Consider the following 13,786-nt stretch of genomic DNA (forward strand, 5'->3'; position numbering starts at 1 on the left):
TAAAATAATAACGTGAAATTAAAATGCACGCTTCGAATTATTTTAAGTAGGTACTAACTGCTGACTGCGGCTCGAGCTCGAGTGTGCGTTTGAATGTATATACCAATGACTATTTGCGAAGTTATGTAGGTACATTAGTTTGATAACTAACCGATGTCCTTACGGTGAGGGAAAACATCTTGAGGAAAACTGCACATTTAGGCAACTGGATGTGTATGTACGTGTAACCATATGATCCAATACCGGTTAGGTTCCCAAAACGTTACAGAGGTCAGACGAGAGTCGCTTCGTGTGAAAACCTGACTTACCCAATCCAGGGTCGTCGGCTTACCCCGGGCTCCTCTCCAGAGTGATGAGGATGCCACCGGGACAATAGCCAGGCAGAAGAAAAAGGTAAATGAAAGCAATAAAAATAATGAAATAATTTTAATTTAAATATCAAACCAATATGTAATTGCTTTTTAAGTATTTCTTTGGTCTATATAACTACTACTTTGTTGTTTAAATTAATATATAAACTATTTTTAATACAACAACTTTATGTACATATGTGGCAATACTCTATGAATGGCTTGATATTTATCTTCTCTGGAAACTGAATATTTTGATGAGGAGAAGACCCATGACGGTTGCCGCGGCGACGCCGATGCCCGCTTTCCACCACGACGAGTTGTCCCCGGATAAACTGGCGAAGTGCTTCAAGTGTCTAGAAAATATTAAGATTAATATAAATTTATCAGTATTGTATTATATTGAACAGTTTAAAAATTTATTATTATAATAACAAATACCTATTTATAATTAGAAAATTATAAAGAAGATAAATAAAAAATGGCAGCAACTCATTCGAGTCTGACTTGGTTCTACCAAGTTTTCTTCAAAATGTATTTTTGGTTTGTATCGAATAATCTCAAAAAGTACTGGACTGATGAGGAAAGCATTAATTAGAGGAAGAATCATAGACTATTTTTTTCTGGAAATTCCCACGGGAGCGAAGTCTAGTAAAAGCTACAGTGCTATATTCGTTGCAAAGGCAATGTAATTTAAAAAAAATATATATTACAACTTGGATTTCAATACTGTTTTATGATTTTATGTTCTCACCTGTGTTTGCTGAATAACATCCAAGCAGCTTGAAATTGACTGACAAAAACAATTAAAATAACAACTTAGGCAGCAATTATTGCATAAACAGTTAAAAGTAATTTACAATCAATGTCACAATTATATCTATGGGAGTCGAGAAAAGAACCCACAAGAGTGCCGTTTGACCACATTTAGTAGCATTATTAGTCTTTCCAAAGTGGTGGTTGGTAAGACTAGTAAGTTAAGCATGAAACCTATAATTTTTACCTAACCAATGTAGCGGGAGCGATGATTCGGCTCGACCGCCACCAAAGGGAAGATCTTCCGCCAGGCTAGGTGTTATGCCTGGGGAACCGCGGCTCCGACGATGTTGTGTCGGAGGTTGTATATATAGCTCCAATCCGTGAAATCTCTGAAATCGCGTTCTAGATACTTCGCTGCTATTGGTTGAGCGCGTCATTTTCTTCGCGATGATTGACAGTAGTTGTTTGATTTGATGTTTGTGGCGAGTGGCGTAGAGATGTCGCCACAGTACTCCCCCCCAAGACCGGAGGTCTGAAGTCTTGATCTTGCTGTGCAATCTGTGCTTCAGTAGCTTGCAAGTGCCAGTTGTCTTCCAGTGAGTCGGAAGTTGCTCGAAGTCCTAGTGAGTCAGGAGTGAGCCGTTGCGTTGCTCGTAGTCTGCGGTGAGTCGAGACAGTAGAGAGCGAAGTCGACTTGTTGGCGCCGGGAGAAATCGTGCAGAGCTGCCACGCTGGAGAGAAGAGCGGCCGTCGAAGAGATCCAGGCGTGGGCTGCGGTAGATGCGTCGGTCGCTGAAGTCGATGAGAGTGAAGTGCGGGTGAAGACAGGACCAGGAAGCTCGGTGAGTCGGCTGCGATGGACCTGCTGCGATACCCAGTTGCTGGCTTGAGTTGGAGTTGATTGATGATGGAGAAGGTTGCTTCCAATCACGTCGGGGTCACCAATGTAGCGGGAGCAATGATTCGGCTCGACCGCCACCAAAGGGAAGATCTTCCGCCAGGCTAGGTGTTATGCCTGGGGAACCGCGGCTCCAACGATGTTGTGTCGGAGGTTGTATATATAGCTCCAATCCGTGAAATCTCTGAAATCGCGTTCTAGATACTTCGCTGCTATTGGTTGAGCGCGTCATTTTCTTCGCGATGATTGACAGTAGTTGTTTGATTTGATGTTTGTGGCGAGTGGCGTAGAGATGTCGCCACAACAGCATTAGTAGGTGAGCGACAAAATTATACTTACGGAAACGCGGCCATGGTGGCAAGTTTGACAAAGATGTCGTGTTTGTTCTCCTTGATGTTGAACATCTGCGGCGCCAGGAGCTGGTACTTGGCGCAGAACACCTCGGGCTGCAGCATGTACTCCTGCCGCGCCACAAGCGAGTCGCCCTTCGTACCCACTATCAGAACTGGAATGTGGCTTTCGGCGAAATATTTCTGGAAATTTATGGATATTCTTGATAATAAGACATTTAAATTTAATAATATTAAGACGGTCAGTGTTTGAATAGTTAAAGGGATGATAAAACTGGTAAATGCATATAACTCTAGAGAGAGTATGAGTTAGAAATGAAACTTATGTATTTTAATACTCTTACGACGAGGCAATAATCGGTGCATATTCAGGAAACTAGATGACGTTTTACCAACCTTAATGGGCAAGATTAATCTGCAAAAGTTGCGTAGGTCAGGCGAGAAACGCTTCGTGTAATATCCAGGGTTATGGACTTACCCACTCTTGGCTCCTCGGGCCAAGAAGTTGAATGTTATGAAATACTCTAAAAATAGGGTTAAGTTTACCGCGTCTTGCGTGCAATACTAACTAATGAGCGTAGCGAGGATTATACACGTTTGTTTTTTTAAAAAATGTTAGTGCAAATCACGCCTCTAAGGGTTATTGATATATCGGAGCTTAATAAAACAACCGCCTTGCTTCAATGCTGGTTTATTACTGAATAGATACCCGCAAGACTTGACATAAGGAGTAATCAAAACTACATACAGTACAACTCCCTCCAACATTAATTTGGAAACCTGTAACAATAATATCACTAACTAATCTAATTATCAACTAAAAAACTGACACTGCTCTGCTCATCCTTATATAATATATATGTTTTAAATCTTAATAACAAATCAATATACCTAATTATCTACAATCTCGGCTTGTCTGCTTGAAAAACGAATGAGGAGCCTACGGTTCAAAGAAAACCGTTGGTTTCCGAACTCTTTTAGAACGTCTAGCAATATCTTCATTTAAATTACTTTGTTTGTCGTTAGTCGCCGCAACTACCTCATTCTGATTTTCACTCCGCTCCGATGATTGAGCCTGAATCACATTTCCCTCACAAGCCTCTGCCCACACTTCCCCATCGTCTTGATCTCTCTCACACCGAGTATCACCTCCACCACCGGACATTACCGACATCTCTCCCCCCTCAACATAAGTAGGCAGATCAGGGCTATGTGCCGATGCCGGCGCGAGCTGTGGCGGCGCCGCGGCGGACGCGGGCGCGGGCTGCGGGGCGCGCGAGTCGGGCGCCGGGGCAGGCGTGGAGGACACGCTCGGGTCAGACAATAAACACGTATCTGGACCGGCCGTGTCCCCGTCGTCGTCGCTTATCATATCATTATTTGTAACATTAGCCTTAGTTAACTTCCTTATTTGATCTATATGTCTATAACCATAACTATTATAATCCTTAAAATAAATTTCATACATTCTTGAACCCACAACTTTGTTTATAATGCCTGTACACCAAATAGCTTTTCTAGCAACAAACCATCTCGCCCATACTGCTTCACCTACTATGAAGCGTCTACTAGGCTTTAATAATGCTGACTCATTGTTTACAATGTCATCGGGCTTCGAGTTTTGTGGCAAGATAAGATCTAACCTGCATCTCAGATTGCGACCTAACATAAGTTCAGCTGGAGTTGAACCTGTAGCACAATGAACAGTATTCCTATAACTAAACAAATAGCTCTGTAATTTTTCTAAAATTTTCCTTTGACACAAGTTGCTCTCCAAAAACATACATTTTAACATTTTTTTACAAGTTTTGACAGAATTTTCTGCTTGGCCATTACTAGCTGGGTGGTAGATAGGCGATGTTAAATATTTAATACCATTAGATTTACAGAATGTATGAAATTCAGCAGAATTAATTTTTACATCATTGTCAGATACAATAACCTTAGGCAAACCAAACCTACAAAACATTTCTCTTAGTTTTTGTATCAATGCGAATGTAGAAGTGCCACGTTCCATATAAATACATTCCAACCATTTGGAAAATGCATCAATAACAATTAAATATATAGCCTGTCCTAAAGCCATGTAGTCAATGTGAATGCGATGCCAGGGTGCCGAGGGGCGCGGCCAGGGCGCGGGGGCCGCTCGCGGCGGAGCACTGCGCACTGCGGAGCAAGCTGCGCAGGCGCCGACCCACCGCTCAATGTCGGCGTCGATTCCCGGCCACCACATTCTACTACGAGCCGCGCTTTTAGTTTTAACTACACCGAAATGTGCTGAGTGAAGCTCTTTTAACATTCTTTCTCTAAAAATATCCGGAACGACAACCCTATGTCCGCGAAACAAACAATCATTGATAACCTCCAAGTCAGTTTTACATTGAAAATAAGGCACAATATTCTTACATTTAACTTTCCTAGGCCAACCAATTTTCATGTATTTAATAACCGTTTGCAAAACTTTATCAGATTGTATGGCACGTTTTAAATCTGAAAATAGAACCGGTTCCGCTCTTTCTTCAAGGAAAAGAAAATATTTAGAATTTGCGTCTTGCTCGCCTTCGTTGTTAACTGATACTGGCAATGGAGATCGAGAAAAATAATCCGCCACGTCGTTACTTTTGCCATCTATGTACTTCACTGTATAATTATATGCGGACAATATTATGGCATACCTCTGCAGACGTAAGGCTGCTGTTACCGAAACCCCTTTGTTTTTATCAAAAATTGACAACAACGGCCTATGGTCGGTTTTTAATATAAAAGGTTCACTGCGACCATAGATGTATTGATGAAAATGCCTAACTCCAAAAATTATAGCTGTTGCTTCCTTCTGTATCTGGCTATAATTCTTTTCGCTCTTTGACAAAGATCGCGACGCGAAGGCAATCGGTCGCTCGCGCCCGTTGGCGTCCTGATGAGCCAGCACGGCGCCGAGGCCGGCGGGGCCCGCGTCCACCGTCAGTACGAGCGGCGCGGACGGGTCAAAATGAGCAAGTACCCGCTCGCTAGCTAGGATCCGTTTGACTTCTTTAAACGCCTCCTCTTGACGCTCCCCCCATTGCCATATTGCGTCCGTGCGAAGAAGTTCATGCAACGGATTTAATAAGGCTGATGCATTCGGTATGAAGTTCCTATAATAATTTACGATTCCTAGGAAACGTTTTACGCCTAACATATCAGTAGGTGCCGGAGCACAAACGATAGCTTCCACTTTGGTTGGACACGTTCTTAGGCCATTTTTATCTATGACATACCCTAAGTAGGTTACGCTCTCCTGAAAAAAAACAACATTTTTCTTTCTGTAGCCGTAAACCTGCATCGTCTAACCTACTTAAAACCTCGTGAAGTCTAGACAAATGAGACTCTTTATTCGGCCCAGTAATACAGACGTCGTCCAGCCAGATACTAACCCCTTCTATCCCTGCCAACAAGGTCTCCATAGCCCTTTGAAAGATAGCAGGTGCACAAGCTAAACCATAGACTAAACGTGTATAGGAAAAAAGGCCCTTATGTGTATTAATCGTACATAATTTTTGGGACGACTCAGATAATCTAAATTGATTATAAGCATTACTCAAATCTAATTTTGAGTAGCACTCCCCCCCACCAATTTTGGAAAACACCTCTTCAATTCTAGGTAATGGGTACTTATCAATTTCCAGGTCCTTATTTAGAGTGCATGAAAAATCGCCTGCAATTTTTAGTTTACCATTCTCCTTTAATACCGGAACAATCGGCGTAGCATAATCGGAATAACAAACCGGTTTTAAAATGCCTACACTCACGAGCCGGTCGAGCTCTGCGCTCACCTTATCTTTGAGAGCGAAGGGAACGGTGCGAGGTTTGAAAAATTTTGCCGATGCTTTGTCTTTAAGTTTTAAATCAATTTCAAACCTATTAAAAGACCCTAACTCATCTTTCCACAGGTTTGGGAACTGTATCAATAGACGTGGCAATTCTTTGCAGATTTTATTATCAGTTATCATATAATTTTTAGTAGCAAAATAAATTTTAAATTTCGCCATAAAGTCACGACCCAAGAGAGGGGGTCCGCCATTTTTAAATACATACATTTTAATTTCATGTACAGATTTAATATATTTAACTTTCGCAATAAAATATCCCAGGGGGATGATTTTGTGTCCATTGTAAAGACACATATTTACATCGCTCTTAAACAATTTTAGGTTAGAAAAATGCTGTACATATAATGTACTTGAAATAATTGAACTCCCCGACCCAGAATCTAACTCCATACACATATCTACATCGTTTATCCTAACTGATAATTTAATCGGTTTATTGACCACATACCTCATGTTGAATAATTCACATTCACTGCAATCCTCTCGATCCGAGCCCACATTTTCCGGCACGATATTATGCACATTTGACTTTTTAACTACGCACATCCTTTTTAGGTGACCTTTTTGACCACAAACAAGGCACTTGTAATTTTTGAATCTACACTTAGAACCATCGTGATTCCTGTAACCGCACACCGCGCAACGCACTTCATTATCATCGACCTTACGACCGCCTCCCTGACGGCCGCTGCTACCCGCGCCTCCGCCTGCGCGTCGATGATCCCCTGCATAGAACACGGACTCCTCCTTGATATCAGCTGCCCCTGCGCCACCTGCGACGCTAGCGCGTGCCTGACGGACACACGCTGCTTTTTGGGCAATTTCCATCGCTTGCGCTAGTGTCAGCGTCTTTGAATCTGCTTCAAACAGACGGTCGCGCTCCCGTCCTGTTCCAAAGCCCAAAACGAAACGGTCCCGCAGCACGGTATGGAGTTCCGGTCCAAAATCGCAATATACCGCCAGCCCACGTAGCCTCGCAGCCCAATCTTCGATGCTCTCGCCATCCGATTTTACCGCGTCATAGAACTTCGCTCTGTCAACGAACGTCGACCTTTTTGGCGTAAAATGCGTGTTGAGTAACTTCACCAGCTCACTATAGTTTGATTCTTCAAGCTTATTCGGATGCACAAGGCCCCGAACCAGACGGTAGGATTCATCCGATAAGTTTGTTAACAGCACTGCACTTTGATTTTCAACCGAAATATTATTCAACTTGATGAATTGCGTCAATTTTCCGTAAAAAACTTCCCATTCGTGAATTTTATGGTCAAAAATCGTAAGATTTCCAATTTTGACGGCCTCTGTGGCGCAGCGGTAATACGCTTGTCTGTGACACCGGGGGTCCCGGGTTCGAATCCCGGCCAGGGCATGATGAGAAAAGAACTTTTTCTGATTGGCCTGGGTCTTGGATGTTTATCTATATAAGTATTTATTATTATTATTATAAAATATAGTATCGTTGAGTTAGTATCTCGTAACACAAGTCTCGAACTTACTTCGAGGCTAACTCAATCTGTGTAATTTGTCCCGGATATATTTATTCACATAACGCGTTGACAAATTTTTATTGTCGACATTTTGTTTTTTTTTTTTAAATTACGTGGGTAGTGATGCCTCGTCGCCAGATGATATATCGGAGCTTAATAAAACAACCGCCTTGCTTCAATGCTGGTTTATTACTGAATAGATACCCGCAAGACTTGACATAAGGAGTAATCAAAACTACATACAGTACAACGGCCTCTGTGGCTCAGCGGTAGTACGCTTGTCTGTGACACCGGAGGTCCCGGGTTCGAATCCCGGTCAGGGCATGATGAGAAAAGAACTTTTTCTGATTGTCCTGGGTCTTGGATGTTTATCTATATAAGTATTTATTATAAAATATAGTATCGTTGAGTTAGTATCTCGTAACACAAGTGTCGAACTTACTTCGAGGCTAACTCAATCAGTGTAATTTGTCCCGTATATATTTATTTATTTATTTTATTTATTTACAGTTATACCAGAGCCTTCGATCAAACACAGTCAACCAAAAAGGCTCCGACCGAAAGAGTCAGATAGAATTCAATTTGAGATAGTTACAGTTTGCTCGGCCATCGCCTTAAAGAAGAATTCAAGTTTATAAGCATTTACTTTCGCTAGAAAACAAGTACAAACTTACTATATAAACCCTCGCGATGTACTCGAAGGACCTGCTAGCTGCCACGTCGTACACCAAGCAGGCGACGTCGCAGTTCACCTCGTTGGGCTGCAAGGAATCCGAGACGCGAGCGATTGGGATCTCCTTCAGAACCAGGTACTTCTCCTGGCCGTACACGAGCACCGTGTTTATGCAGCAGGTGTCAGCGACGTTGCTGTCCCCGCGCTCGTTCGCGTGCGGCTTTATTTTCTGTCATATTAAGTTTATATTTATTTTAATTAATTTATGAATAAGTTTCAAGTTTTACACTATTTATGTACTGTAGGGTTTTCGGTTATGTCTAAATAGACAAATGGCAATGGCTTAGTTTATTGAAAAAAAAAATCTAAATATAAAAAATAAGCGTTAACGCTCAAAGAAACTTGAGCGTACAAATCATGTTTTTTTTTGCAATGAAAAAATGAACCTCACCTTATGCGCAATACCAAGGAAACTCCTACAAATAGAGGTTTTGCCACACGATCGCGGGCCAATGACGTGGCACTGGTAAACGTTACGGCTCGACTGTTTCTTGGCAATATCCACCTTTTTCTCACGCGTTACTGTAATAATAATCATAACACGCATTATGGTTATTGTTCACTGTTCAATACACTTGGGGGAGGGACTTGGATTTGGACAAATTTGTAAACATGCTTAACAAAGTGATGAATTCTAGCCAAACTTGTAAATTCTTTGTTTAGTGTTAACCCTATTTTCCGAAATTCCCACGGAATCAGAAATTAACAAGAGCTAATGCGGTTTGTTTCACACGGGTATAGCCGCAGGCATATTCTATATACGTGGTTCTATTGAACAGATCTCATATTGTCCTGTATAATAAATAATTCACTTAAGATTTTATAGTGATGACAAACAGATATTAATTAAATTATATTCTTATTTTACATATATCTTTAAAGTTTTTAAATGAACCTTTACCACTTACTATGTATAGCGGCTTTTTGTGACTCATTTTCTAGAAAATTAAACCCAAGATATGCTAAATATGCGCTAGTGTTCTGCAAATCCGTAAGGGTCATTAAAGTCCACCGACACATCCACCCTTGTAATGTCAAATAGCCCTGCAACAAATTAACTCATTTAATGTCAAAAATTATTATAACACAAGTTTGAGGATTTCTACAATCTGTGCCATATTTTACATACATAAAATCATGACTTTTCCCCGGAAGAGCTCGGCACGATCCTTTACATTTATTACTCTTTTCGCGCAAGCTTTTTCTGCAATATTTCTATCATCTCTAAATATAATGAAGACTAGCCGTTCCCCACGGATTCTATACTTCATCACTTTGTAAGTGAGGAACTATGTACAAACTTTTTATTTACCTTATCATTTGTTGGAACAGTGTATCTTAAGTTATGCCAAGGTATCCTAGGGCAGCAAGAAAATACATTTTTTAATTCTGTCGGGTTTAGCATGCCATCCTTATCCCTGTCATATTTTTCAAATAACTGAGTAAGAAATTGTTGTCCCTTGTATGACAACTCTGTAGTGCAACCAACAGGAACTTTTATACTGCAAGAGAAATTGAGTTATTAATGTCTAACACAATGTTTTAATCAACTATGCTTGCTATGCATTTTTAAATATTATTGATACCGACACGAAGCTGCCGAAATTGTTATCATTATCGACAATACAACACAGAGAGAAACAATATTCCGTTTTTATTTTGTAAGTTTATATTTTGTATTATCTATAAAATATGAAAAAATATTTGAGCGCAGGTTGATATTGACCTTTTTTAAGTGTTATTTTCATAACATTTACTTTTTTATTATTTTGACTAGTGTCTCACCCAGTCTTCGTGGGGATATCATTTAAAAATATAAACTTTCCTCAGAAAATCCTTTTTCCAATATTTTGAACAGGATCAAAATCTGTCCACAACTTTTCGAGATTAGTGCATACATACATACAGGCAGAGAAAATAATGGGAATTTACAACTTATAGTAAAAAAAATCGAATGTAAATGCTACATATTAACCTAAAAACATACTTAGCATATAAATAGCTGTGGGTTAGTTCTAAACTCTCATCATATCCAAACTTGCGGAGTACAGTCCACGTGGTTTCGTTTCTTCCTCTTTGTATAAATAAACAGTGTAGGAAAATAAAACCTTTGACTGTAATACAATCATTCTCAATTCCACCAGCGATGTTCTGGGCAATCACCGATTTTACCTCATCTAAAACCTGCAAATATTTTAAACATAATTAATAGTTAACATGTCTGAAATTGATGTTTGATTACTAGCAAGGTATATTTTTAACGTCATACACACACTCGTTTTTTTGTTTTTCTAAAATTTATTCATAACAAGAAGAAAAATTATGAAATTTCACCTGTAGTTGCAGTGGTGTATCAAAACATTTCCTCTGAAATATTGTCACCTCATAATCATCCAGAAGTCCATCGCCGTCCAAGTCACATATTTTGAATATTCTTGTTAGTGCTTTCTTACATTTTTCTGTTAACTGCAATAGAAAAATATTTAAAACCTTAAGAATTTCTATGAAGTACATTATTAGAATAGATATTATTGTAAACCAATTTGTTCCTTACTATCTGTTGCCCGCGACTAAGTTCGCAGAAAAAGATCACTGACAATCTCAATAGATTAAAGCTGAGCCCGGTATTACCTTTTGAGTGTTGGGTGGAAAATTTTTAATGCAAGCAGACAGAAATTCTAAAAGTCCCATTTTTGGCCTTTTGCTCTTATATACATCCCCCATATCACTTTTTTGGCAATATCTTCCCAGTACAGACATTAGCCAGTTACAATTTTTTTATTGTATGCATATCCAATCCAATAGGTACCATGATTGAATATTGGGAATTATTATTAGATAAGTTGAGAGTAGAGATGCAACAAAAAAAAACAATGTCAGGAACAGTGCACAGTCTCATTGATTATTTCTTGTTTTCCACTGAACTTTCCAAGTAGTTTTTAAGCATTCATTGTTTCTGAGAGAAAATAAACAGTGAACACAACTATCACTTATGTAACTTAAACCCCACACAGGTTTTAGTTATTTAAAACCATATTTCACTATGATTGGATTAAAACCAAAATTAATTTTAAGCCTAGTTTTTTCAATTACAAATTCTTACCTCTTGTTCATCAATGGAGTATATTGGGCAAATGGGATGCAGGACAGCTTTTTGTGCGTTGTAGAACATTTCAGACACATTTGTCAACGTTTTTGCAGAACATTCAATGCATCTGTCTACTTCTGGATACTCTTCTGCTATATCCCATATGTTCTACCATGAATAATTATATATTAAAATACAATAACTCTTGATGCACCACAATAAATTACAGCAAATTCACATTTATTAAAAACTTAGCAGCAAGAGGCGATTTTATCACGAACTCTTCCAGGTAACCTGTGACATACATATAATCACGTCTATATCCCTTGCAGGGTAGACAGAGCCAACAGTCTTGAAAAGACTGATAGGCTACATTCAGCTGTTTGGCCTAATGATAGAATTGCCTAAAAGAAATCCCAGGTTTATAAGCCTATCTACATTAGTCGCCTTTTACGACAGCCATGGGAACAAGATGGAGTGGTCCTATTCTTTTTTTATTGGTGCTGGGAACCACACGGCATATACCTATAAGTAACATATAAATTGTTTATAAAACATGACCTAGAGAAAAGATTAACAGATGGTGCTTAGTTAATAACATACTATAGAAAATTGTTAATATTGTATGATACAAGATAAAGGCATAAGTACAGGAAGTATTCATTTACACTAACCCCATGCCGCGGCCTGGCTGTGTAGTTTAGTATATGAATTAAAACCTTTAATTCATGTACTAGTTAAAAAGATTGTATTAATTAAAATTAAATTAAAATTTTATTATCAAAAAATAATACCAATTACTACTGATAAGGTAAAACACATATACTTACATCAATAACGGAATAATCAATTAAATCTATTTTGTTGCCAACCAGTATCACTGGCTTACGTAAATCTTCAGGGCAATTGTCCCTTACAAATGGAAGCCAGTAAGAAGCTATTTTGCTTAGGGTATCCTGTCTATCCACTGAGAACACTATGCATATTACATGTGCCTTCTCTATTTCTTCCCCTAATTGTTCCAAAGACTGTTCAGCAACTGCAAATAACATAAAAAGATGTAAATAATTTTTAAATTCAATGCAAATTTAACATTTTAATTCATACAACATTGGTTGACGTCAAATAAATTACATAAAACTAAAGTTTTCTGCAGCTTTCAAATTGTCATTATAGAAGAAGCGGTAATAACCTGTACTGCAGTATTTTGTTCAATAAAGTCAACTTCCTATTATCTAAACTTAGAATTTGAATAGAAATGTGGCTTGATTTAATTGAAATTTTAACTGTGAAATGGAATAAAAAGATTCTGCAAAACTAAATAGTTTTTTTTCACTTTTTAATTATTTACTTAAACCAAATAATTAACAAGTAAGTACCTACCATACTTTCTATGAACCTAATTTTTACAGTGATGAGCCACAGTTAAAAGATCAGATAAGAATATGTTGATGCAATATTTTTTTATCATTTTGAAATAATTCAAGTAGGTAGTTACTCAGTCAGTAGAAACTCAGTTCTAATTCCATAATAAAACTGATTTTCTATCAAGTATAAGTTTTATTATGGACTTATTTTATATCAACGAGTTCGAAAAAATATTTTTATATTTGACAAGTTCCTCAGGTCTTTTATAATGGCCCTCTGATGGTTTTCTCCACACAACAAATAACAAAGACATACATTATGACATAATGCAGGAAAACGAAATCATCGCAAAAACATACCGCAAACATCAACAATGTTCGTTGGTACTTGCTCAGGTGTAACATCGGCTGGGATTGTAATTTCTTCTGCTTTCGGTGGCACATGTTCTGTAAATTCTTCAGTCACCAAAGAAAGAATAAGAGAAGTTTTTCCGACTCCTGGCTCACCCAGCAAAAGAATGCGAACATTTCGGGGCAATGATTCGTAAACCATTATGGCTATTCGGAGTTTTATGTGTATTACGTAAACATTTTATTTCTTTTTAGATAATTGAACATAATTTTGGTAAATCACAAAAATATTTAAAATATTTTATTGCTGTTTTTTTTACATTTAAAATATTTGACTTTATTTTTCACTCCCATTCACATTTCATCACATCACAGTGATCACAGATGCGAAATCACAGATATTAATATAATGCGAAACTCACTTACAGCAAGCTAGGAATGTGAAAAAAAAATCGATTATGGAAAAATTCGATTAAAAATCAATTTTAAAAAAATAAAAATCGATTTTTATACGCGATTTTTCAAAATTAATAA

The 13,786-nt window shown here is 38.4% G+C and overlaps 1 protein-coding gene across 2 annotated transcripts; it reads right to left on the minus strand.

Moving 5' to 3' along the window:
* Positions 1-411: 411 nt before the first annotated feature.
* On the minus strand, positions 412-13,673 carry LOC106139122 (mitochondrial Rho GTPase). 2 transcript variants are annotated; one of them, XM_013340497.2, is made up of 11 exons: positions 13,262-13,673; positions 12,365-12,573; positions 11,550-11,702; positions 10,781-10,912; positions 10,434-10,630; positions 9,759-9,948; positions 9,355-9,490; positions 8,838-8,968; positions 8,388-8,615; positions 2,347-2,540; positions 412-706 (listed from the first exon to the last, which is right to left on the minus strand). In XM_013340497.2, the coding sequence occupies exons 1-11, from the start codon at positions 13,452-13,454 to the stop codon at positions 580-582; spliced, it is 1,890 nt and encodes a 629-aa protein (XP_013195951.1). In that variant the 5' UTR covers positions 13,455-13,673; the 3' UTR covers positions 412-579. The 2 variants fall into 2 exon arrangements, with proteins under 2 accessions (XP_013195951.1, XP_060810937.1); XM_060954954.1 differs by lacking the exon at positions 13,262-13,673 and adding an exon at positions 12,918-13,013.
* Between the last annotated feature and the right edge of the window lie 113 nt (positions 13,674-13,786).

Source organism: Amyelois transitella, chromosome 5 (genome assembly GCF_032362555.1).
Source record: "Amyelois transitella isolate CPQ chromosome 5, ilAmyTran1.1, whole genome shotgun sequence".
NCBI lineage: Eukaryota > Metazoa > Arthropoda > Insecta > Lepidoptera > Pyralidae > Amyelois > Amyelois transitella.